We start from the raw sequence: 26,749 nt of genomic DNA, 5'->3' as shown, positions 1-26,749 counted from the left end.
AAGAAGAACAGGAATTAACAGTATCAGTACAGACAGCAACACAGATAAGCCATGAAGATACAGGCTATTTTTTCAGTTAGAAAGTCACTCAAAACCTACACTCAAACCCCACTGCCATTTGGGAACACAGTAGTTCTGGTTTTACTTCACCGGCTCCAAGATGCACTTAAAGCTACTCCTTTGAAGAAAAGTGGGGAGAAAAGGCGAGCAAGAGCCAGACTCAATTTGTGGCCTTCTTCATAAGATAGCTGCTCATTGTTTCTTGGTCTACTGACAGTGGTAGACATCTCTGACTAATGCAGCATGTCTTACCACGTAGCGAAGAGCTAGAACCTCAGACAGGAAATCATATCAGTGGAGCTTATTTCCTCTGACATTTCCATCTGCTGAGCATCTGATCTAAAGACCCAAAGAAGCACATTAACAGCCAGGGAAAAAGCTACGCTTAGCCTTCAGGAATTCACACTATCCACTCAACCCCAAGTTAGACACTCATTTATCAGTTTTTGAAATAGAGTTTAAGAATACAAGATGCAAAGCTTAAAAATACGCCTTTTGTTTTTGAAAAAAAATTGTACAGTCAGTTTTAAGTGATCTACAAGAAGACGCTCAGCTATCTTTAAGAAAAGTAAACCTCTGCAATGCACTGCATACAGAGTTTTCTAACCAGCAAGAGCCAGTGAGTTGGGTAAACTGCAGTGTTTCCTGAAAGAGCTTCAGTGGCTTTTGTTTGTTTGTTTGTTACCACCCTGTAGGCAGAGACACTTGACAAGGCAGTACAGTGCCTTCACGCTGCTGAGCACTAGGTTAGTTTTTCTCATGTCTCACTCTTGCACTACAGACATAGCTCAGCGTGAGGCTGGTGTGGGCACAGTGGGCAAGGGCAGTTCCATGGAGGGAGTCTCAGTCACTTCGGCTGGACTAGGCTTGCGAAGCTCCAGTTTCTCAGTGAGTTGGTTATAAAGCTCCTTCACAGGTTCCCCACTCTGCAGAAAGAGATTTAGAGAAGGGGACAAACAGGAGAGTCAGACTTCATTCTTGCTACTACTAGCTACAGCACTAAATTTGCAATTACCCTCAATGTTTTAACACAAACCAACACAGAAAGAGGAAGTTACAAGGTAATTAAGACAACTTGGAAAGCTGCTATCTGAGCAGAGCACGTGTTCCATTAAGCAACGTCTGGAAAGGCAGCTGCTTTCATTTGCAATTAATTTTCCCTTTCTCATGTTTCCCTTCTTACCTGTTTGTTGGGTTCCAAAGCCTTCTGGAGAGACTCTAATTTGGCAGGCGCCACTTTGTGATGCAGATGAAGCAGCAGTCTCAGCACATGTCTATGTACATTCTCCTTTCTGCAACAAGCAATTTTAGAACAGAGCAGCTGATATAAACAATCAGTCTCGAAGAATGAGAAGCCTATAGCAACACTACCAGAAGAATACCTGACACAGCCACAGACTGCCAGCTTTGTTGTAATCTCCCCAAGTAACTGAGAATTGCCTGCATGCCAAAGTGCTAACCCTGCCTTAGACTTCCAAGCAATTCATGTAATTAATTCAACAAGGGTGGACCAACGGTAGCAACCATGGGGAAGGAGATGTGGATTTTAAGCACAGACTACAGCACATGGCAGATATTTTTGTCTCTCAGCTGCACCGAATAGGCCACATGCACATAGAGGAGGATATTTGGCCCTCAGTGCACGTGGAGGAAATGGCAGTGGCAGCAGCAGCACTGAATACTGCCATGCCTGAACAGCAAGCCTCCCAGATCTGGCCACCAGCTGAACCACACTGACTTAAAAGAACTAACAAACAGGTTTGCTGTGTGCTGCTGATACTGCAAAGAGCTGCAGTTACTGATTCCTAGTCACAGCTATCACAAAACACAAAGGATATTATCTTTTGCAACTCCAGCTTGAGAACAATTACAGTTTAAGCAATAATTTACAATTAACAACAAACAATTTTGCTGTTCAAGTTTTTTTAAACAAAACATAAGCCTTTCCTAAAAGAGAAACAGTATCAGGCTAAGATCTCAACTACGCATGAAGAATTTGCTGAAATATTAAACAATAGCTCAAAGAAGTACAGCCTCTCACAGCTATCTCATAAACACATCTGAGCAAAATCAGATTTACCTTGAGCAAGCAGTGAGAAAAAAGCCGTCAAAGAGACTGGTGCAGAACTCCTCAAGTGCAAATTCATCACCCAGAAGTGTGAGGTTACCAGTGAGCAGATGCAGAAATATGTCACCGAAGGCCAGGTCACTGAATGTCTCAACTGTACAACATGAAAAAAGAGAGACTGAGACTTGCAAGGATGTGCCAAACCTTGACTACATAAGCAGATGTTCTTGTTGAGAACTTTGCAAAACCTTTTCCTTATTGGCTTTTACAACAGGTAACCCAGGAAGATGGCTATGAGCTTCTACATTAGGAGCAGAGGTCTGAGAAATGTATGCAGAAAACCCGTGATATCTTGAAGACTGAGGTCAAACAGAGCAGCTTGCTGCTGCCAAAATCACAGGGTCCCCCTTCTATACTTCTCCATAGTCCTCTGCTTACAGCCACATCCACCTTGTTGCACTTCTCAGACCTCAAAGTGAACAGATGCAAATCACCTACCAGTGGAAAAAGTCACCCATGTAAATGAGCTGGTAGTTAAGCAAAGGGCCCAAAGAACACCAGAGAGAGAGAGAGTGGGAAGTGAGCCCCCCATTATTGGGAGCAGCGATTCCTACGATTGCTTCAGAGCTCTCATGCAACTTAACCCAGAGAAATCAGGGAAGTCAGAGAAGAATTTAGGGCTGTGTTCAGTCCTGTTTTGTTACAGGTTTTTTCACCACACAAAGCCAAGTCCCAAGAATTTTTGGTCATATGCAATTACTGTGAGCAGCAGCAGAATTAAGCCACCTGCTTTTTATCTTTCATTCATTCCAAATAGCTCTCAGCTAATTCCATTGTTAATACAGCCTTTGATGTAAGGAACTACTGACTTTCAGCCACTACCCCTAAATTCTTGGATCAGAAGAAAAGTATCCTAATTGCAGACAAAAACAACCACGTCATTCTGCAGGGCTTTACAATTAAGTCACCAGAAGAGCCAAAAGCTGAACATCCGTCTTCGTCTCTGAAACCAGTTTCATTTCAGATTGTTACCTGCCTCCTGGGTCTCCAAGACAAGGCAAACAGCTACAGAATAGAAGACAAGACCAAAACGCACCTAGTGCTGGCAGAAGCCTGAGGAAAGCATTCTTGTTCCTCTGTTTAGTGATGTGAAGGATGTAGTATAGCCCAATCTCACAAGCTATTCTGTTGTCCTGCAAGAATCTGTTACAAGAGAAGCAAAGTTTCTTAATCAATAAAACAGTTTTGTTTTTGTTTTCTTCAAGAGAGTTTAGAACGGTGATAGACAGGAATCAAGCAGTTACAGGAATGACTAACCTCAAACCCACTGAAAGCAGATGCTCAGTGACTAAGCAGATAGTGATGATCATCACTAAGTCCACTGGCACAGTCCAGAAAAAAATATTGTTCAGCCAGCATTGCGTTGCCTTACAATTAAACAATTTGATTTGATTGTGTGCATTTTAAATAGCATTAATGATAAGTGATCATCCAAAATGGGTTTTAAAACAGGTACTAGCATTCAAAAATTATACAAAGCACAATAGTGTTTTGTTTTAAGGTTTCCCAAAGGTCAAATGTCAGCACTGTCATAAAACAATTTTAAATACAAGTACTGGGATATAGTACTCTATATTCTAGCATACAAAGAATTGTGCTGGAAATTAGCACAAGATCTGAATATGACAGAGCACAATGAGGATTTTTAATTATCTCTTTGAAGCCCCCAGAGTGATAGGCTGTCTTCAGAGTGTCTGTGTAACAAAAATGCAAAATTTATGATTTACAATAGCACTCTCCAGGTGGCGAGCACGGCACTTATCCAGCTGCACCCAGATTAAGTTGTATCATTCAAATACTCATCATTCACTGCTTGGGAAGTTACAATCAGCGCATCTGAAAGGAGTAATACCAAGTACTTCGATATTCACCCTGCTGAAAATATGGTCATAGCAAGAAACAGTACTTTATGTAGATGTATTTTATTTGAGGAATTGTGGTGCAAACCTGCTCTGCAGAAGGTAAAGTGCAAGCCTGATTAACCAGGACTAAATCTTACCCAAAAAAGTCTTCACTTTACCACATGCAGTATTTTCTCCTGTCACTATTGTTTGGCTCCTTGATGTTTTGCTTTATCAATAAGTCTGATATGTAAAAGGCTGGTAAGGCAGATTACGTACTTGGTGAAAGCTTCAGGAATGGTGCTGGGGTAGGGAATTGGCCCCTTCTCCTCCGAGGGCAGTTTCTGATCTACATTGAACGTGTGGTCATCCACCACAAAAGACATCAGCATCGGCAAGAACTTAGTGATCAGCTCAACTTCCTTAGAGGGATTGAAGAGAGGGGAAAGAACAATGTTTTCATCAATCAGTTCATGCCACCTAATAGTCCCACAGCACTGTAACAAATATTAAGGCAATATTAATAGCCCCACCCTACACCTAGGAAAGCAAGCTTTCAGACATCCAGTTCCCTTCAAACTTCTTGAAAAAATCACTTCCACATTATCCACTGGTAATGAGGAAAGCTGTATTTCACCTAATCTATGGAAAGAATTTGAGCACAGCTGTTACTCTGGACAATTACATAGTTTCTCTTCCAAGGGACATTTTCCAATCTCCAAGTACTGCATGTTAAGGAGGCTACCATCTCTTTTTCAGATATTACAAATAATTTTCTTCATGGCCTTAACTGACAGGGATCAATGCATAACTAGAGTAGCAATAGAAAAGAGTTTTAGTGCATCTTCTCTCCATGCAAGTCAGAACAACCTGTGTTCTACCAGAAACACAGAATGGAAGGCTACAGATTTTAATAGAGGAACAGTTCAATTAAAAAACAGTAAGGGACAGACATTCAGGTAAATGGAGCTTACAGCACGTCCATTTGAGCTGCTGCTCGGTGACCACTTGCATGTCTTTTTCTAAATCACTGATGAGAGGAATGCAGGAAGCTGACCTGAAGATTAAATCAGGGACTCATAATGCAAACCAAATAAGAATCAAATCTAAGGAAGCTCACCATTTTTGGTTCCTTGAAGACTTGACTGTCAATCATGTCCCAGGCCCCCTGTCCCAAGGACAGCATCCTAAGGAGCAGTAGTAGATCTGGACTTTCCTCGAATTTTAAGGAGTAGGAAAAAAAAAACAGATAGTTTGATATTCCACAATTTGCACTTACAGATATTTCTTTGGAAGCAGTGGTTTACAGTCAAAGCACTCCTGCACTAACAGTCTTCTCAAATATTGCTAGAGGCATTCAGTTCTCAAATTTAATTGATAGCTGATTCCTCAAATAGGAATCAAACAGCTTAAAGAACAACAGGCACACCTGAGAGCTGTTTTTTTGTAACATTTTACAATGTGCCAAGAAGTATGCAGCCAGTGTGATCAGGACACTGCTTTTAAATGTGTCCAGCCAAATTAGGATACTGAAATACAACGTGACAGGATGAATCAAGTCATTTCAGCAGAAGTAAGAAATGGGAAGTGTAAGAACAACAACAAATTTTCATTTATATTGTGCCCTAAAACCAAAACAATTTTCCGTCAAACTGCCACAAAGAAGTTATTTTATCCAACAACAAAATTTAACAACTCCAGGATAAATACAGCAAAAGACTCACACAGGGAATAAAGGCTGCTGCTGTTAGGTAAACTGATGGAAGGACAAAGCAGGGATGTATGTATATGCATAGCTGTTAGGACAGAATGAACCATGCAAAGAATTTGTTGTCAGTTCAGAGCTCCAAAATGCCCATCTCCAAACAGCGCTCCTGCAGAGCTCTAAGGCATGTGCTACAAATGGGAAGCCAGGATTACATTTCTCTTATTTCAATTTACACACACACTAGAGAACTTAATGATACTTCTTCCATATTGCCAGTCTTTTGCTGATGGATGCTATTGAGTTCATAGAGATTCACTCCAGGTACATGTGCTGCAACACTCACCCTGGGTAAGGTGTCCTGCCCTACCAGGTCTTGCAGGTGCCTTATGGTACTCAAGGCTAAGGTGTTAATGGCAAAGGGATCACACAAGATCATCGATAAGTCCCTGAGAGAAGAAGCAAAAATCAAACACACGTCACACCTAACAGTCACCCCTGCAGCCCAGGTCCATATCCCACTGTATGACACTAGCTTCTTAAGAAAATGCATCTCACTGGAGTAAGATGTTTGAGCCTGTTCTTGTAATCCCATCAACTATCACATCTAATGTCAAAGCAGTACATGCACTTCTGTACACTTAAAAAAAAAAACAAAAAAACAAACAACACACAGAAACCACTGTTAAAGAGGAGGGACACAAGGCAACTGCTGCAACAATACCCTTACAATTGTAATGCAAAACCTGAATTTCTGTCACTTATTACCTACAGGTGTCCACCCCATAAAGTTTCTCATGCCTTTGTAAAAAAGCTGTAAATGTTTCTTCAGATAACACGCTCCTTCAAGTCAATGAAAATAATTACTGAACATCTTTTGTGATGAAATCAAACAGGAGACCTCACACAGCCCATTACCAGGCCATAAAGGAGACTGCAACAATCACTCAAGGGTAGTAACTTAAGCAGTACAAGTTTTTTCACCAGAACGTGTCTGCAGTAATGCTGATGAATCCACTGCATTTGACCACACAGAAGAACTACTAGCTGCTGTCTAGCTCTGGGGAAGAATTAACACCTAAAAAACAAGCTAGATGTTGTGATTGCTCGGAACCGATTTCCAGTTTCTCAATAAACAGCCTAAGTGGCTTACCCCAAAACTTGTTCTTGTCCCTTCTTCACTCCATCCAAAAATCCTTGCAATTCCCGAGCTCTCTTGTTGTCCACAAACTTCTCCCGAATGCAGGCATCAAGGCACCAGGTGAACTGTTCAAAAAAAAAGAAGAAAGCTTAACAATAATGACAGAGCTCATTAAACTGACAATAGAAAACACAATATCAGAGAAAACAGACTTGGAATGACCTCCAAATCTCTGGAGTTAATAAGCTTTGTTAATATACTTGGGTATGGTAGCAAGCTGATCACAAATACAGAGGAGCTCAAACATACAAACATCCCAAGAAGAGGTCAGAGGTACCGATATAAGTTAAACTATTGCCACTTTCTCCCGTTCCAAGACAGGCATTCCCTGGCAATCGAGACTCACACTGAAGCTGTATCAATTAGCAGCAATAAGGTAGGATATTTTAGCCATGGCACTACCACTCCCACCTTGTAAGAAGGCGTTACCTTCTGGAGCTCTCTGCTTTCATATCAAATGGAAAAGACAGTTGAGTAAGACATCTTATCTGACCTAAAATTGTTGTTTGTTTGTTTGTTTTTCCCACCCTTAAAGAAAACAACACACGTTTTTCTCAACATTTCAGCTGTCAAGACAGAAAAAACTTGCTCAATTTTCTGGGATGCTTTCATCGTGGCTTACATTCCTCACACCATTATATGGTGGCAAAATGCAGTCACCTGAAAACAATCTGTAACTTGAACAAGAATTGCTCTTTTCTATTCAGTCACTGTATACTGATTTTGAGACTCTTGATCTGAAGATGTTTAAGAGCATGCAGTAATATTGATCATCACTCTAGGACATACTCTCTATAAGCAGAATACACATAAAACTTGGCAGTGTTACTTAGAAAAAGAAGTCTTCTTGTAGATCAGAACAATGCCGACCATGGACAAAGGACCAGTAACAAAACCCTGATGTGACGCTAACACCAGGCCCACCACACCCCAGTATTCTAATAGTTTTTAAAATTCAGGATTCAAAGTATTTAATGTTACACACAAAGTTTACTGACAGATGGAGTGTATCACACCAGCACAACAGGAAGGAAAGCAAGCTTTGATTAAGAACCTGGGGCTAGCTAATGTTTTTGCTTATTTTTTGCAGCATCTACATAGGTCAGATTAGATGCTATTTTTAACGCTCCACGAGTACCATCAATTTGAATGATTTATGGGTTATGAAATGAAGCAAGCTGCTGGTTAACCGAGATGAAATTTTCACCTGAAGTTCCAAGGACTATAAGATGACTTTTGGATTCAAGGTCTGAACTCTCTTCACAGAGAGGACTCATCTTCTCTGGTCTGAAGTCCTGCAGGGCAGCAGGTATGCACAGGAGTGGGCGAAACAGAAAATTCTCCAGTAATACTCCCATCTGTCCCACATGATTAATACCTTATGACAGGGGTCAACGGTGCAGATTTCACTGATTTCCAGGTCATGCAGTGACATCAGGAGCTCTGCCCGTAGCGTGCAGTAATGAACATTCCTTGTCCGAAGGAACAATGTTCTCAGAAACTGCAACACCATATCGTAGAGCTTCACGTTCTTCCCAATCATCTGAGTCAGCTTCTGAACCACCTAAACCCAAAGGGGAAAAATGTGCGCTCAGTACCAAGAAATACCATGACCACACACACGCAAAATGTTATTTATTCCAAGTGATTTATCAAATCTGAAACATCTGCATTGACCTGAGCTCCTCAAAAGCAATTATTTGGATGGCTTGGAGGGTGGTTGCACACTGCAACAGGCTCCCCAGTGAAGTAGTCACTGCACCAAGCCTGTCTGAATTTAAGAAGCATTTGGACTGTGCACTTAGTCACATGGTCTAAACTTTTGGGTAGGCCTGTGCGGTGCCAGGAGTTGGATTTGATGATCCTTATGGGTCCCTTCCAACTCGTGATATTTTATGATCTCAAATCAGGATTTGACAAAGTGCTTCTTCAAGAGATGCTCAGCAAATCTTTCACAGCCATGAGAAAGCCAGGAAGCCAGGCATTTTGAAAACAGGCTCTCTTGGGGGGTGTGTGGAAAGTAGCAGCAGCATTTGCAAAGTTAAGGTGCTCAGTTACCTGGTATCAAATAATGTAATCTACAATTACTGTAACATGGAAAGCAGCTCTTTTTTTTTGAAAGACTTGTTGTATTTCTATTTACAGGCTGTGGACATGTGAATGAAGGTGAAGTCTGCAGTATAAATCTGAAACCAATTGCACCAGAGTACCAGCACTAGAAGCTGGCTTTTGAAAGCAAAACAGATCCAAACCACATCCCCCGCATAACTGTAACAGATGTGGTACTCCTCTGAAACGAAAGCTCTGTACTTCCTTATCCCTGGTATTCCTTTGCATTCTCAGTAGCAAGGTCCTTGCAGAAACTCTGGTATTTCCCTTTTGGCCTTTTGGAGAAAAAGTCCCCTAAGTGACACATTGCAGCTGATTCAATCTAATAGCTGGCTGTTGCTACAAAGAGAGAGACCCACTCCTAACATCTATGCCACTGTTCCCTGGCACAAAAAGGATGGCTCACACAGGCAGACACTTTGCAAAGGGTTTCATCCCAGATGATCTCTTCTTTGAGCAGATTTAGCTCACTGCCTTGGAAACCCACTTACTGGTTTTATTTGCTGAAGATTCTGTAGCACTTACTGAGCTGAATCAGCTCATGGAAGGGGCTGATATCACCAGAGCCAGAGGGAGGGAGGGCAGGAGCACCACCTGCCTTTCCAGCAGCAGTGTTAGATCAGCTCTGTCCCCTCATGTAATTCCATCCAAAGAGCAACTTTTCTGAAAGCCAGCTTAGGATAGGAACTTTCTATGTTCCTTTCCAACTAAGAAAAAAAAAAAATGTTGGTTTCTCTATCCTGCTTAAAAAAACAAACAAACAAAAAAAAAAACACTTAAGATAATCAAATTGATTTGATAAGAAATGCTCTGCTTGCAGAACAGCTGAGGGATATTAAAGCCAGACTGAGCAATACAGAAAAACATTTAAAAGTTCATAAACAGCTCAGAACATTCATCAATTATTACACTGCCTCAAGCAACTATTAAAGTAATTCCTGCTGCTTTGATCAAGATGTGGAAGACATAATGGAATGTATTTCTTGCAAATACTTTGTCCAGCCAAAGTATTTTGTTGCAAAATACTTTGCAAATTTAGTAGCAAAGTTGGGTGGTTGAAACCAACACCTCACTGTTTGATGAGGTTGACTGCAAGGTAACAAACAACATTCACAAGTGTGTCTTAAGAGGTTTCCTTGTCCTTACCTCTCCCTGCCGTCTTGCTTTGGGAGATGGACTGAAGAAATTGTTCAAGACAGAAATTTCATTGCTGAAGAGAATGTTTTCTTTCTCCAGGATATATTGTTTCAACAGCGGAGATACCTCATCACCAAACAGCGCCTGGTTATCCTGCCAAATCTGGCGCTTCACCTCCACTGCACATGCTTTATACAAATCCTTATCGGCCATTACCAACTTCAGCTTCTTCTCAGGGACCTGTGATCAACAGAGCAGTTACCTAAGTGTAGGGAACCTCACCTGGCTGACTGTCCAAGCAATAGGTAAGCGACTGCAGAGGACATCTAAATCACCATCCCAGGCAGTCTAGTAATTTACAAAACAATACAATTAAATAAGATATCACAGTCTCATCTTTTGCCTTCCCTACCCCAGTAGCAATAAGCTACTCCTAAGACACTTAAATTCTTAAGCAAGCAAGTTACACATCAAGTTTTTCCTTATTTCTTTCAAAGAGAACAAAAGACTTTATGTATGTGACAGTACGATTTGGAGTGATGATTTAAAATTCAGTGGCTTATAAAAGTTCTGATAGTGACAGTTCTGTACCCATTACCTTAAGTACGATATGATACTTTTAATAATGCTATTCATAGAGATTTTTGTTTCACAAATCTGAGTTTCAATCCTGCCTGCTTCTAATTGCATTCTTCAAGTTTTACTTTCCATTTGCTATGGATTTTCAGTCAGCTATAGAAAAATTCACGTATCAGCGAACTTGACTTCTTTTAGAAAGGTGCATATATTAAATAAAGTAGGGCAACTGTCCCAGCAGATTTTGAAGAAGTAAAATGCTTTTTGAATTAACACCTCAGTACAGAGCTGTTAAAAGCCATGAGAATCAAGTTTTCCAGTCAGTTCCTAACACTTGCAGAGGGTCTGCAGCCAGAGCTTGCAACCCTGCCCAGTTAAGAGAAATGGTGTAACAGAGATGTAACAGAACAGGCCAAGGGGAGCAGCGGTTTTACCTTGGGCAAGTGCTTCATGACACACATTACCACGGGCTGTATGGAAGGCATCTTGACCAAGGAAAAGCTTTTCTCCAGGAGATCTTCCAGCTTCTTGTACCTAAAAACACAGAAGAGCAAGATGCTCTACTACCATTTAACAGCAAAGGACCAAAGCGGCTTATCTCAAACACTGGAACTTGAACCCCCGGAAAAGTCAACTCTCCTTTGCAGAGAGTTTTCTCATTTTCTCATCTGTTGTAGCTTTCACATTAAATTCCCAGCTCACTGTGAATAACCAAGAACCCTGCCGACAAACCTTTCCTCAACTTTCCCTTCCAAAGCGATGGCCGAGACCCGCTCCAGCAGCTTCTCCCTCAGCTCGTCGAACACCGACTGGTGGAACTCCAGCCGGGGGGTGCCGTGCAGGTCCAGGAAGGGCAGCGCCGACTGCAGGGAGGGCAGCAGGACCCCATTTTCTGTCTGCCAACACAAACACGGGACAGGGGGCGGTCAGGGAGCGACAGCGAGGGCTGCTGAAGCCATGCTGGCTTTAAAAGAAACAAAAAAGGGAAAAAGAAAAAAAAAAAAAGCAAAGAAAGCAACACACAAAACAAAGCACGGACACCCCCTCCTCGGGTCTTGTCGCCCCCTCCCCACACCCAGCCCCGCTCCCCGGGGGGCTGCTCCCGCCGAGGCCCGGTGCAGGCCGGGGGTCTCCATGGCGACCCCGCCTCACCTGGAACTGCTCGATGGCCTTGAGCGGCTCGGTGCAGTTGGTCAGCGTCTCCTTCAGGTCCTCGCCGTTGGCCACCCCCAGCTCCTGCAGCCCCGCGTACATGGCGGCCCCGCCGCCCCCCCCGGCCCGCTCCCGCCACGGCCCCGCCGCGGTCCGCCCCGCTGCCCGGTCCCCCAGCGCAGCGCGGTCCCGCCGCCCTTCCCGTCCCGCGGAACGCGCGGCGCCGCACCGAAGGTTCCGGGCCGCCTGCGGCCCAAAGCAGCTTTTCTGCCCCGCTGGAAGTGGTGAAATCGGGAAACGCCACCAAAAACGGCACTCAGCAGGGTAAATGCCTTTCCCCGTCTGTCGTTTGGCCGCCACCAGCGTGAAGTTTCGGGATAGTTGCTACAGCTCTGCAGCCCTGCACCAGGGCTGTGCTCTCCCCTTCCTGGCTGGAAGCCAAAGTTTGTGTGAGCTCGTACACAGACACCTCATACCTCAATACCATTATCCAGCCATGGGGCACAGAAGCAGGTTGCATTACTTTCTCTCTTGGCTGCGTCGGGATATTTACATATCTAGAGTTTGCAAGAGTTCAAGTCCAAGTCCTCGCAGAAAGCCCTTTGGCAATTGCCCAGCAGTCAGCAGAACAATCAAAGCAAAACCCATGTGATTTAGAGCCCCCAAAAGGCTAGTAGCAAGGGCAGGACTAAGAGTCCTGTGTCTCAAGGGTGCTTTTATCAGTACCATGAAGTCAGTCTAAACTACCGTGACCAGCCAGTGTCCATAAGCCCTCAGACAGCCACCCTGGTGCAAGCAGCTGCTGCACACACCCCACGTGTGTGCGCAGCATTTCTTTGAGACAGGAGGATGCCTGGGGCACCTATTTTGCTTGCTATGCTGCACAAAGCTGAACTGCGGTAGGAATCTTTCCCAGCGAGCCGTGTGAAAGCTTGCCTGTCCTTCTGGGCAGACATGAAAGCATGGGAACGTCAGCACTCTGGTGATTTAATCCATGTCCCTGTTGCAAAGTGGGGCATTTGTGTAGACAAAACAGCTGCTTATGCCTTCCAGTTATGCACCAGCAAAGTCTCAACTGGAGTCTGAACTCTGCAGGAAGATAAAGGCTTAAAACAACTTTCAGACCAAGAGATGTGTCTCCAAATACACCCTGATGGTGTCATTCTTCTAGTCATTCTGCAGGTACAGGCCTGGCTGGTGAAGTCTTCTGGTGGCCATGGGGTCAAGATTGCCTTGCCAAGAAACAGGTCAGTTTGTACAAGCCAAAACATTTATTTTAAAGCAGTTGCAGGTTTATTACTAGACCCAGTCACTGGGAAGCAGAGCAGAACAGCCTGAAAGAAACACCTCTCCTGAGGCTAAGAGATTCTTCCTCAGAAACTCTGTTTTCAGGGATGTGTCTTTGTGAGGGAAGGGGCATGCAGGCACTGGTGCTGATACAGGCCTGGGGGCCAAACGGCCTGAGCAGCCCCGGCTGCCTCCCACCCAAAGCAAGGAGCAAGCCAGCCAGAGCCTCCTGTGTGTGGAACCCAAAAATGCAGATGTTTTCCCATCTCAGCTGCCACCTGAGTGCAGACGAGGCACCACGAGCAGTCTGGAGGCAGCACGCCAGTGCTCTGCCCCATCGCAGATGAAGGCATCCTTGCAGGGAGCGCCTCAGGTCCACACCAGTGCCAAGCACGGCCCTCGGATGAAAAGGAAACCCAGCCACGAGGAGTTTCCCCATTTCTAATTTTGGCAGCTCCTGCTAGCACTGCCAGGCGCAGAATACCAGCGCGATGAGTTTGCCTGCTTCCTGCTTATTAAACAGGAGAGTTCACCCCGCATTTCTGTTTACCCTCAACACCGTTGCCCGGGGCGGTTTCGAGGTTCTGGCGATGCCTCTGCCAAGCGAGCACCGGAATCGCACGAAGCTGTGGTTGCACTGACTGTGTGCATGGCTGGCAGACGGGTGCTCTGCCCGGCCCGTCGCAGCCTGGCCCACGCGCTCCTCATGGTCCCTGTGGCTTGGGGCTGGGCTGAAGCCAGAGCCTGGCCCTGGCCCCGCCTTTCTCCTCTTTTTAAAGCTCGTAGAAAGCAGCTGCTGTCAGATGTGAGCTTGCGTTCGCTGCTCCTCTGCTTCCTCTTTGACTTTCTGACAAAAAGTGCTTCATGTCTTGGCGTGAGCTCCTTCCCCCCTGGCTGGTGATCGTAGCGGGACTGACGGGCATCGTGCTGCTCTGCGTCTCCACCAAAGACGTGCCCGTCACCCCGCTCAAGATCAAGGTAAGGGCGAACGGCTCCGGCAGGGGTGGCAAAGCTGGGGTCAAGAGGGGCAATAAGCAAAGGACGCTATCCGTGGCTATGGGGCTATTGCTTAAGGAGAGCCTGCCTGTTTCCTTGTGCCTCTCCATGGTGCCAGCCAGGCACTTCAACTACAAACTGGCGTTTTGTTGCTTTTTAGATTCATTGAGCTACTGACTTCGTAGCCTGAAACAACAGAGCATGGATCACAACAAGGCTGTGAGGATCCAAGAGCATCCTTCGGCATAGTGTAGCTTTTCAAACCAAAACCAAGCTGAGCCTTTGGGTCCAGGTGCCCAGATGTTGAGGGGAGGCACAGGCTGAGCATTGTCCATCAGCCAGCAGAAATGCCCCGTGTGGGCTGGGCAGAGGCAGCCCCCAGCAGGAGCCACCCCACAGCAGCAAGGGGCCGTGGTTTCAGGGGAGGGAAAGAGCTGGGTCCCTCTTTGAAGTTGGTAGGGTTTTCTCTCCTACTTCTCCTTTCCCCTCTTGATCTCAGCTGAAGATCCAGCCTGCCACACACAGCTGTCAGATCTGCCTGTGCTTCTTGACACAAAGCTGCTGAGGTGTGCTTAGTCACACACTGTGGTTTATTCAGAACTAGGCTAACCTACAAGTTTAGAGACACTATCCTCCCCCAGGCTTCTCAAACAAAACTGGATTAAAAAAACCCTGTTACTCCATGCTTTGCCAGCACCTCTTTCCTTCCCTGATGCTGAGCTGTGGCACTAAAGCAGCAATCCTCTCCCCTGCCTTGCGCTCCCAGCAGCGCTCTCTCATTTTGTGAGGGAGGAAAAATCCCGGCTTCTCCACCAAGACCATTTGTTTCCTCCTCTCCTGCGGCAGCTGACATGTCCCTGCCAGAAATACGAGCTGTCACTCGTGTGGGAGGATGCCAGCAGGCTCGGGCAGGGAGCTGCGTCCCCTTTCCGCATTCTGCTCAGGCTCCAGCCGCACCAGCTCCAGCCCCAGCACCGAGCCCGGGAGCTCCCAGGAAGGGTGCAGGCAGCTGGCAGCAGGCAGGGCTGAGCCAGACTCCATCTTCTGCTAAAACCCTTCCGACACTGCAAGCACCAGCCTCTCTAGAGGCCTCTCCAGAGCTTTCTCCTCCCACTCAGTGACAGCTATGAGTATTTCTGTAGAAGATGCAGCTTAGACCACACACTACCGCATAACTCCCAGATCTACACTGCTTTCCTGTGTAGATGTCCCAGACTGGAATGGGGAAGCGATACCCAAGGCTAGCACGAGTGCTATTTTAAGGGCATTTTGAGAGCTGCACTGCAGGGTACCCCTGTGGTCTCTCCTTTCCTAACCCTCATGTACCAGGTGCAGCACTGCCAAGTTCAATTAGTGGCAAACAGACCAGACCCTGGGCTGCAAGGAGACTAAGAAAACCCTCAGCCTCACTACTAGGCAGTAGGAGAAATGACAGTGCACAAGGTGTTGAGAAATCTCACACAGGCTGCTGCTGTTCCTGCCAAGACATCATCTCAGTCTGCATGGGACGGCTGCATGGGACAGTGCATGAGATGGTTAGTCCAAGTACGCTGCGGCTCGAACAGATCTGGCACACATCAGGGCAAACCCAACCCATGCTGCACTATCTCCAGTAGGGAAGTGAGTCTCGGGTTCCTTAGAAGCAGCAGAAAGCCACAGCCCTCCAAGTTCTGCATGAAAGGCTTCTTTCTCTAACATATTAACCCAGCAGCAATCTGAGTCCCAGATTCAGCTGCGAAACTGTATAGTTCCGTCTCCCACTGCACTAGGACCTGTTTTTCCCAAGCTCCAGATGGCTCGGCTTGCCATGGAAGCCCTCTGCTTGGTTTCAGGAACATCCACAGAGCATGCCACTACAGAAATTATGTATTTCTGGGTGTTTCTCCACTTCTGCTGCTCCTCGTGTATATATTCAGAAATGCAGATGCTTCACTCTAAATGCTCGTCATCTCCTGCCTTCACTCTTTCTTTGAATATAAAAAGCTAAATCAAATACTGCTGTGTAGGCCCATGGGTCACCCAGAGTACCTACAAAACAATGAGCGGCCCTACAATAACAAAGAATTGTGCATTCAGTGTTTATTTAGAATGCTTTCGGGGTTTTCCAGTATGGCGTTGTCCTGGATGCTGGCCCATCCCGCACCATCCTGTTCATCTACCACTGGACCACTACCAAGGCAAACAAGACTGGGGTTATCACAGAGTGCAGTTCCTGTGTCGTGCCAGGTAAGGTGCCCGATCCATGAATTCTGGGCTCTGGGATTAGCACAGGATGGAACAAAATGGAGAGATCTGTGTGTGGTCCACTGCTGCGATTTCCTCAGCTCCTGTATCATCTAGCTGAAACCTGAAATGTTGGCAACAGTGAAGCGCAGGCTGCTTATTTTCAGCATGGGTCTTCCTCAGCGTGGGCAGATTTATCTATACACAGCTGAGTGTCAGAGCACTTCAGTAGCAGATGACAGCTTCGGTGGCTTGCTACAGCTGGGGGAGCACACCGAGGGGTGGTTCCAACATCCACGTGGGTCAGTGGACAAGCCAGGGTTGCTGAGGTCCTCATCCAGGGGAGATGGTGAACAGCAATGGAGACAAGTCTGGCTGCAGGGAGGCTCCTGGTAACTTTTTCCTCCTCCCAGCTGTACTCTGGGCAGTGAGTGGTGTAGCCTCACAGGAGGCATGACAGCTCCAACCCCTTTGATACCAAACGTATGAGTTCAGCGTGGCTTTAGGTGTCACATTTTGGAGAATACTGGGGTATTCCTCAATAGTTTGGGTCGCCTAAGCCCCACGGGTGCCAGCTAAAAGAGTTTTGTGCTTTAATGCGCTTGGGGTTTTTCTTCCCTATCTCTAAATCTTGCTTTGATGTTGAGGCATGATTACAGCAGAATGCTGGGAAGCCCTGAACTCTCAGTAGCAGGGCAGCCTCGCAACAAGCAGGGAAGGGATGCTCTTGCAGGCTGCTAGCGAAACAAACCACACACAGATGGTGCACTAAGAGCTCCCTGAAACCTTGTGTTTGTCTTGACTGCTGCCACGGTCTCAGGCTGGGTTAAAAAACTAACTGTAGCTCCATGCTTGAACACTTACTTGAAGCTGCTGCAGCAGGGTGTCAGCAGCAGCAAGAATTCCCTGTCTGCGGGTCTCTTTTCACATGTGAGAGGCAGCCCTTGGTCTGTGTGGCAGTGCGGTCACTGTGTGAGTGGCCACAAGCAGGCTGCAGCTCAGCTCCATACGGGGCCCAGGAGAGCAAAGCCCCTGGGGAGGGAGTCACGCAGCCAGCAAGGCGAGAGGGCCAGAGGCTGGGGAAGCCAGGCTTTTTCTGGATGGTTGTTCAAAACCAACATTTCAGACCACATTGAATCTCGCTCGGAAAGATGAGTCAAGGCTTGCACACAGCTTCTGTCTGCACAGCACCAGCTTCCTCTAGAGCAGAGGTGCCCTGGTGGTAGATAGCTGGTTCACAAGCCACCTCCGCCAACACAGAAGGAAGTGGCTGGAGGAAGGAGATGACATCACTTTCGATGCTGCCTGCGTGGCAGTGTGCCCTTTGCTTATCTTTTATAGCACTTATATTTTTTCCTCTGAGCTGAGACAGCCTCAGCTGTTGCAGCAGTCATGTGGCTGGCGCATGGTCATTTACAGGGTATCTTAGCAGCACAGCTGGGGTTAGATGAATGTAATTTGGTATTTACATATTGACCATTTTACTCCCAGAAGAGAGAAATGGAAGAAGTGGGAGCTCCTTTGTTCCACCTGTGACAGATCCTGGCTTTGTGCATGTCCTGAAGGACAGCACGCCCTCTAGTAACACCTCCCACAACTTCTCCCACATCTTGCCATAGAAAATTCCATTCTTTCCCCTGATCCCCAGGTCCAGGAATCTCCAGCTACTCAGATTCACCTCAGAAAGTAGGGAAGAGCTTGGATACATGTTTGAACTGGGCCCAGAAAAGGATCCCACCAGAGCAGCACAGCCAAACTCCCCTCTACCTGGGAGCAACCACCAGCACGAGGCAGCTGAAGTGAGTGCATGTTGCAAACCCACACCCAGAGATCAGCACACGTCATGTGGATCAGTCTGTAAATGAGTCTCACCCTGTCTGCTCTGCAGTGTTTCATCCCTAATCTGCTGGTCAGGTAAACCTTCTTCAGCTCCCCATGTACTGGAGGGGAGCACGGCATGGCTGTGTCCATACCCTGTGCCCCAAAGCAGCCATGAAGACGACAGTCTTGCTACTGCCACTGGTCCCTTCACAATCAGGGCTGGGGGAAGCATCTGTCAGTCTGGAAGCTGAAGTGTTTTTAGCTTTAATGGCAATCCACGTGAGTGTGCAGTGGTGCTTCTTGGCAGCAGGTTGGGAGCAGTGGTGGGAAGGTCCACCCTACATACTGGACCTGTTCTCAGTCACCTCACTGGGACCTCTGGCTCCTTATGGACATTGGGGAAAAGTAAAGTCTGGAGTCTGATGGCAAGGCCACAGGATCCCTCAGTGTCAGTGGGTACTAAGCTCCCAGATTCTTGACTGGTGGCACAGCTGCTCAAACCTTCCCTCTGCATTTTCGTTGCGCAGGCTGTTGTTGCCACCAGTGCTGTGCGAGGGGAGAGGGAAGCAGCAGCAGGATGAGGATTATCGTTGTGCCTCACAGTGCTGCCACCCAAAATAGGGAGCACAGCAGATGTCCTGCAGCTGTGCACTCTGTGGGCTGCTCCTGGCAAGGCCCTGTAACAGCAATTGTGCCTTCTTTTTCTTTTCTGTCTAGCCTCAGCCATCCCACCTTCTCTGACGATCTCCTCGCAGCCCTGACTGTGGCCCTGAAGTCAACGCCCTTTGACTTTCAGGGGGCACAAATCCTGTCCAGTCTAAACAAAGAAGTATTCAATTGGATTGCTGTTAACTATGTCCTGGAGAACTTCTTCAAGGTAAGGGATGATCCTGCCTGGGAAGTACAGAACTGAGCCGAACAATTCCCATTAACAAACAGCAACAGAGACAAGTGGAGGGACCATTAAAAATCCCTGCACTGTAAACAATGCTTGAGCACTGCTTGCACTGCCTTTTAGAGAAGGCAGGTTATATCTAACACTAGCTGGCTGGGGGGAAGATGATGTGAGATGATTAAAATCAGGCTGAGGAACCAAACCTCTAACACAGCTTTGCCTGGATGTGCTCACGTTCTTGCCCTGATGTGAGGCTTTTGGACAACGCATCCAGGATGTTCACAAAAACAACCTTACACAGCCTGCTCCTGGGTGTACACAAGAATTCCACTGCCCTGCTCAGGGACCTTCAGTCCTAGCCCAGAGCCAGTGTTGAACAGGCATTGCCGCTATGTCTGCAGGGTACTGTGCGATTGTCACCAGGGTCCAGCTGTCCCAGGGACCAGCCTGTGGACGGAGAAGCTAGGGAAAAGCCCGTAAATGTCCCTCTCATTGAGATGGCAGCATGAGTACAGCTGGGTGTCCCTAGCATAGGTGCCTGGTCTGTATTCAGAAGGCACACACTGAACAACAAAGTGCACTTAATTTTCTGTACTTCCTCCATGGTTTCTCAATCCAATGGCTCCCAAGAAAGACTCAAAGTGCAAAACAAAGGCAGGCCAAACAGCAGCTGAGTAACTCCATAGCAGGGAAGTGAAACAGAGTTCTGAAAACCAGCAGCAAACATGCACTAGCTTGGGAATTTCTAGCCCTGCTGGCAGCAACACAGCCTCCCCAGGCCAGGGACAGAGCACTGCCTGCAGTGTGAGCTTTCCTGCCCACACTGCTAACTTCAGCATTGCCAAAATCAGTTCTGCAAGACTGCAGGAGATGAAACCACAGGGTTCTCCTGACAGGAGGAGCACTTCAGCATCAAGGCAGCACCTGAAGCCCTTAACTACCCACCTGGAAACCTCCCTCTCATTCCCCACCATCCTCTCCCCTGCTCCTACCTTCTGAGACCACTGCCTTGAGCAGCCATCCAAGGCTGTGAGCCGGTTTGCTGTCGTTGACTGTGGAAAGCTCTGTGCAGATAGCTGTGGTTCTACAACAGCACCTCTGTTCCCTCCAAATCCTGCAGTTCAGCATCCTTATGTCCTGGGGGTGGAGGTGGGCAGCTGTATGGCACCAGAAAGCTGCTTTCTCTGTGCACTAGTGCTTGTATCTGACCATGACGCAGATGTAGAAGTCCTAATAACCAACCTCTCTGGTTCTTTTGGGGTCAGTATGACTGGCAAGGACACTTGGTCCCTTCCGGAAAGGGGATGGCAGGAGTCCTGTCGATGGGAGGAACCTCAACACAGCTCACCTCTGGGGAAGAAGGGAACCAGGCGCCAAAGGAGGGAGTGAGGCTGCAGCTGTACGGGCGGACACACAACGTGTACATCCAGCACTGCCCCTGCCATGGCACGGACCAGCTCCGCAGGAGGCTGCTCTCTATGCTCATACAAGTGAGTACCTGCCAGAAGGGCTGCTGTGAGGCTCCTGGATATAATATCAACCCTTTGCACTGGTTTCACAGGGTGTAGCTGCTAAGGGGCAAAACGTCAGTCAGTCTTTTGCAGAGTGTGTACACCATCATCCAAGCAGACACACAGTTCAGGATTTCCTACTTGCAGACTCCCTGTCTCCCTGTTTAATGCACACAAGCACAAAGCTGCTCTCCAGAGGTGCTAAGGTCACATTTAGGGTGGAGAGAGGCAAAGACTTCCCTTGGATCCCCATCCTAGAAGGGGAGCACTGGGAACCACCAGGGACCTTCTGTTCGGGATATTGCCGTCCTGCTGACTAACTCTGAAGCCCTTTCTAAAAGAGCAATATTTCATTTTGAAAACATGCAGGTGTTTTGATTCTGCCCAACTGTTTTCCCCACTTGCAGGGACTGGTGGCACAATCTGATGCAAATTCAGGAATCATTCTTGTCCCCAGCAAAACTGAATTTTTCATAAACAAGCTACTCAGTGCCCAGCCACACCTCCCTCTGGGGTGCAGACCCTGATATGAGACCTGGATGCCCCACAGAGGGCCTCATTTACCACAGATGTACTGGGGAACTCCTAGGGACAAAAAACACTGATTCTCAAGGGGTTTTCACAGCCTGGCATGGTCCCCGCTTGCCCACATGGGCAAGCAGCTAGCTGGAACTTACATGCCATCCAGGTCACCCTCACTAATGGGGAGCATGAGGGCCGAAACATCATAAACCAGAGCATTGCCCAGGCCTGGCTGACTGCCTAATGCAAGCAGGATTACCCAGGGTTTCAGCAACCAGACTCGTGAGCATGGACAAAAGAGGAATTGAACGTGTTTGGAAGGCAGACCAGAACAGCCTTTCTTTTATCCAGAAAGAATACCTTATTCATTGAAATTGTATTTCTGGCCTCAGAGCAGGTAGGGCCAAGACACCCAAAGGCTGCAGCTCCTCAGCCTCCCACAGCAGACCCAGTCATTGCAGCTTGCCCTGAACTCAGCAGGAGCTGGGACCCTGCAGCATCTGGGTCTTGCAGTAGAATTAACTGAGATAAGGTTTGGCAAACCGTTTGCAGCCTGCCTGCTCATTACAACACTGTGGTGCTCGAAAAAAAAAAACACAACTGTTCCTTACTTTGTTGTATTGTCTTCCTCTATAAAGCCTTGGGATGCCAACCTCCTCTCTTGCTGCCACTACCCTTGTTTTATTCTCTCTCTAGGATCAGAAAAGCGCTAAAACTGTGTCTAATCCCTGCTGGCCCCTCACCTACTCCCAGGAAGTGCGGTGGCAGTCAGTGCATGCAGGGCCTTGTGCTGCCAGTGACGACGCATCGGACATCCCTGGTCCTGATGAGGTCTTCAACATCACCGGCTCCAGCAACCCGTCTGCCTGCGTGACCCTTGTGCACAGCCTGCTCAACTCCTCCTCCTCCTCCTGCAGCTTCCTCACACATTCCCTCAGCAGTGCTGTCAAGCCCTTGCAGACCAGGTTTCTGGTGGGTTCTCATTGACACCGGGGAAAGCAATTAGAACTGGGAACCCGTGAAATGGGACCAGTTTGGTCATTAATAAGTACAGTGGGAACAGCCACAATGGCTAGCCAAGAGGGCCAGGGCCACACATGCACTCCTGCCTTCTTCCCCCCGCTGGGGCAAAGGTGTTCAAAAATGGACCACAGGCTTCCCACCACAAATTCTGAGGCTTTTCCATCCCATGTCTCAGCAATGTCTGCTTGTGAGACATCCGTGGGAGGCTCCATAGAGCCGTAAAGGAGCTCATGTGATCCCGCAGGGTTAGGGCAGGTGGGGGCTGCATGCTGGGGTCTTCTCACATCAAGACCGTGGTGAAACTAAAGTTCCTCTCCCACTTTGAGGTAACATCCAGGCATGTTCCACCACAAGTGTGCTTATACCTGAGATCTTGGATCTAGTGTCCAAATCATTAGGATGTTAAGCCAGAACCACTGCAAGGTCCTAAGACATACTGAGTGCATTTCAGAGAAGGCATCCAGAGGGAGGAATTAGAGAAGTCTCCCCAGTTCCCTGCTGCTGCATCTCCCGTAGACAGAGTGCCAAGGAGCACAAGGACTAGCCTACGTAGCCAGAGGGCCAGGAGGCTGCTGTGTGCAAGCTAAACTCAGCCCTGTTTCCTTCTCCAGACAACAACAGATCTTTCTTGTTTTCCTCAGAGGCACTGTAACCAAACACAGGTGCATAGGGAGGGCACCTGGGCAAGGTGCCCCATGCCTACTGCCACTTCCTACAGGCAATGCAGGCAAGGATGCACAGTCCAACCTGATGATTATTTTTGTTGCTATTGTAGGTGATTTCTGAGGCCATGGACTTCCTGAGAAAATCTGTACCCTCTCCTGACTTGGGTCAGGCGGTCAACAAGATTTGTGGGATGTCTGTCGAAGAGGTAACTGTGGAATAATTTGGCATACAGGGATAGTAGGAAGCAAGGGACACTGTTATAAAAGCCCACATGGGTCAGACTAACAGAGCCGTAAGTCATTGGCTTCCTCAGAGAAAATCTTTATTTTTTTACACTTTGAGGAAACAGGCTCCACTTATTTTTCTTCCTCTCAAATCTCAGCTGCTACTCTTGGCAACACCTGTACTTAATTCCATGAGAAGTCACAAATGCCTTCTACTGCATATTAAGGAGTAAACAGGAAGCCCATCTACTTACTCCTGCGCATCACCTTGGTCCTCCTGTTATCCTCCACTCATTCAGTGCAAGGGACACATCTGCTTAGGCTCCGGGGAATATCCCATTTCACCTGGGCTCACGCAGCCCAAGCCATGGGGTGTCTGGAAGTTCTCTTCCTCAGCTGGTGTCTTATGACACCACCCTCATTTGAGCATACACCAACCAAGCATCCCTTCCACGGCAACATCTAAACTGGCCAGTTCCTACAGGGTTTGCAAGCCCCATTAGCAGTTCTCTCTTCTGGATAGAAGGAAAAGGCCTTGTTAGTGCTTCTGCTGAAAGGCTGCAGCATTAGCTCAGCCTAATTAGAGAGCAGAAAATCATGCCAAGCAGTTGACCTGAGACCTGACTGCCAGTTCTGATGCTCTTTGAACTGCCAGATCTTTTAACAAGGTGGGAACAAAGGCACCAAGAGGTAGCACCGATCCCCAGACCACAGCCCAGTGGGTGCAGGATGCATGGCTTCAGTCTGCACAGGACACCACCCCTCTCCTCCAGTCCTGCAGTCAGTCCCAGAGCGGGGGGGGGGGGGGTTAAGCAAGCCTGAAATTCAGCTACTGAATATTTACTTTTTTTTCCTCCATTATTTTTCTGGAAATGACATCAGCTAGTCCAGGAGTCCCAGACAAGCCTGGATGTAGCTGCTGATTACTGCTTTGTAACCGCCTTCATCTTTCATCTCGGTACAAAGGGATACACGCTGGACTTCGATAAGTCTGTTCAGACTGCCTTCCGAGAGGTCAGTTACCAAGGTGTGGTGTGTCCAATGACAAGGGAGGGATGCTTTCAGTAAAGCCAGTCTGTTCCCAGTCCTACAAGCCCTAACCAACAAGGTTTCTCCAGCAACATAGTTTTCAAAATAAATTCAGTTTTTAGAAGCAGGAAAGAATGTCAGAGAGCTAGGGATTCCTCTTGCCCCTACTGAAAACCAGAAAGGCCAAAACCTTATCTGAAGCAGTATCATCTTTAAGAATCCACGTCTAATAAGCAGAAGAAGCTCCATTGCCACTTAATGCTTAGGACAAACTGCTGATAATATTTCCTGAGCCAAACGCTCACTGACAAAGGCATATCTCCTAGTACCTGAGCAGGGCAGCACCAGTGATAGCAGCTCAGTCAGCCACATGGAAGGAGTCAGACAAAGGCAAGGTAATGAGTTAGGGCTGGGATCCATCCAGCAAGCTCAGACTGGAAAGCCAAAGACAAGCTACTGACCCCACCAGCCTAAAATCCACCCAGGCAATAGGACCACAAGCAAAGCTGCTTACAGCAGAGGCCTACCTGGGAAATCCAGTCAGCAAGCAGGAGAAAGAACAGCACACTGCTGCACCCACAGCATCGCTCAGGGGAGAGCTGGCTGCCCAGGCCAGAGCTTAAATAGGGCTCCAAGGCCAGTGGGCAGGGGGTGGGAGGAAGCCCCAGGTGAGGCTGGGCAGGGCAGTTAAGGCCTGTCAGTGTTCCCTAGGAGAGGAAGAGCCGCTCACTTCCAGCCTAATCCTTGGGTCAGTCTCAAATAAAGCATTTAAGGCTTTGGGCCTGTGTACAGAAACACAGCTGGGCTCCACAGTGTCTGCTTCTCTTCTGATCTCTCCTCCTTTTTACTTCAATAGATTGGTGATCCATCATCTGGCTGGACTCTCGGGTACCTGCTGAGTCTCACCAACACCATCCCCCAGGACAGCCCAGGAGTCCTCAAGGGGATCGAACCGGGTGTCTGGTCTTTGCTCCTTATCCTCTTCGTTGTGCTACTCACTGGCTCTTTCATGCGCATCTCATACCGAGTGATGGTCAAGGAAAACAGCTTCAGTAACAGGAACAGCAGTGTTTTTGATGACAACTGACTCTTATTCCAGGACTCTTGCCAGAGGGCAGGGAACAGGGTACATACAGAAATCACATAGGTGTAATTCACTGGAGGATGCAAGCGATTTTCCTTCAGGACTCAAGAGCCTCAGTGCCTTACTTTAGCCTGCTACCATTTGCACTACTGTACATTGAGAAAACAGATCCTGCTCTGCAGGAAGTCTGAGATTCCCAGTGGATGTCAAGCTGTATGTTTTCGAAATGAGACCAGCTTGTGCAGATCTTGTTTGGGCTGCGAGTGAGATTACTAGTGTCTACCTAATGAAAACATTCCCTTGAGGAGGCAGGCCCTGAGCATTGTTGCAAGGTTAATATTGAACAATCCTACCTAATTAGAAGAGGTGATAACTGGAAAAGGTGCGCTGTCCTCTTCTCTGGCCACAAGAGAGAAGATACCTGCAATGTCTCCACTAATGAAGACTGGAACAGACTTAAAATACAATCAGAATACAGCAGCCAACTTGCTTTCATGTTCCAGAGAAGAAGGTTTGTATTTTCTTCCTGCTACTACTGACCTGTCCTTCCACATCAGTGACAGTACACATGCATCCCTTCCAGTGAATGCTCCAGCTGACTGAGAATCCTTCAAAAGCAATGGGTTTTGGTCTTGGTCCACACAAAACATACACAACATCAAAGGAGAAACAAAGAGCACAGACATGCAGCTGAGTTCCTGTCTCTCAGCTGAGTCATGGCAACTCAGGGTTAAAATTGTCAATTTAAACACTTTAAACAGGATTTAAATTAACACATCTAATCTCACGTGTTAAAATCGGGTGCATGCTGGCCTGAGGTTCCCCAGTTCATTCATTTGCACTGAACTGCTTGTCTCACTGCCTCTAGAGTGTGATGTGTAATACTGTCCTTTAGATGAGAGCAGAGCCAGGAACAGAAGCTTTCCCAACCGTCAGTCCAATGACTTTCATGTTAGACTGTGACCAAAATTACTTTAAAATCCAATACTTAGGATTCCTCTGGGACTTGGCAGTCATTCCAGCTCCTCTGCTCTGCTCTGCTCTCCTAACACAAGGCACTATACAAATTCCCCATGTTATCGTGAAAGAGGGGATGGATTTAGACAAATGTCCTTTGACTACAGCATTTAGAGTTCACCTTTCATATTGCTTCAGAGACTTAAACACACAAGCTGTTAAAAGCCTGAGGCACAAGTGCCTCCAACTCATTTCAGACCACTTTAAACAGAAATTTAAATGTTCACAGATGCAATGATGTGCCTTGCAGGATATTTAAAGCTACCACGGCACCCAAGTCCTTTCGAACCCGGTTATTAATCCTTTGTGCTCCTAACTCATATATATCACCCCCCTGATTCTTAATATTGGTGTATTCATAAATTTTCAGGTCAACTAATGAAGGGTTGTAACCTGTCAGTCAAGTTTGGAGGGGTGTGGAAACAGATCGAAACAAGCTTCATATTCATTTCTTTGAGTTACACGTTAGATATTTTTAATTATATCATGTTATTAAAGATGTTTTAATACACTGTCTGTGTTATTCTTGGCAAGAGATCAAA

The 26,749-nt window shown here is 47.1% G+C and overlaps 2 protein-coding genes across 2 annotated transcripts; one reads left to right on the top strand and one right to left on the bottom strand.

Moving 5' to 3' along the window:
• Window positions 1-479: 479 nt before the first annotated feature.
• Window positions 480-12,102, bottom strand: NELFB (negative elongation factor complex member B). The gene is made up of 13 exons (XM_038164912.2): window positions 11,910-12,102; window positions 11,490-11,653; window positions 11,192-11,291; window positions 10,191-10,421; window positions 8,314-8,499; window positions 6,888-7,000; window positions 6,081-6,183; window positions 5,150-5,245; window positions 4,309-4,451; window positions 3,225-3,331; window positions 2,141-2,282; window positions 1,244-1,352; window positions 480-986 (listed from the first exon to the last, which is right to left on the bottom strand). The coding sequence occupies exons 1-13, from the start codon at window positions 12,009-12,011 to the stop codon at window positions 849-851; spliced, it is 1,734 nt and encodes a 577-aa protein (XP_038020840.1). The 5' UTR covers window positions 12,012-12,102; the 3' UTR covers window positions 480-848.
• Window positions 12,103-12,873: 771 nt separating this feature from the next.
• LOC101790941 (ectonucleoside triphosphate diphosphohydrolase 2) lies at window positions 12,874-26,719 on the top strand. Its single transcript, XM_005027518.6, has 9 exons — window positions 12,874-14,174; window positions 16,301-16,418; window positions 18,064-18,214; window positions 18,954-19,113; window positions 20,397-20,621; window positions 21,861-22,136; window positions 22,963-23,058; window positions 23,960-24,091; window positions 24,963-26,719. Exons 1-9 carry the CDS (start codon window positions 14,061-14,063, stop codon window positions 25,191-25,193), a joined length of 1,503 nt encoding a protein of 500 aa, XP_005027575.4. The 5' UTR covers window positions 12,874-14,060; the 3' UTR covers window positions 25,194-26,719.
• Window positions 26,720-26,749: the final 30 nt, after the last annotated feature.

This window comes from Anas platyrhynchos, chromosome 18 (genome assembly GCF_047663525.1).
Source record: "Anas platyrhynchos isolate ZD024472 breed Pekin duck chromosome 18, IASCAAS_PekinDuck_T2T, whole genome shotgun sequence".
NCBI lineage: Eukaryota > Metazoa > Chordata > Aves > Anseriformes > Anatidae > Anas > Anas platyrhynchos.
The sequence above is the reverse complement of the archived record's forward strand: the minus strand, read 5'-3'. Positions and strand labels throughout refer to the sequence as shown.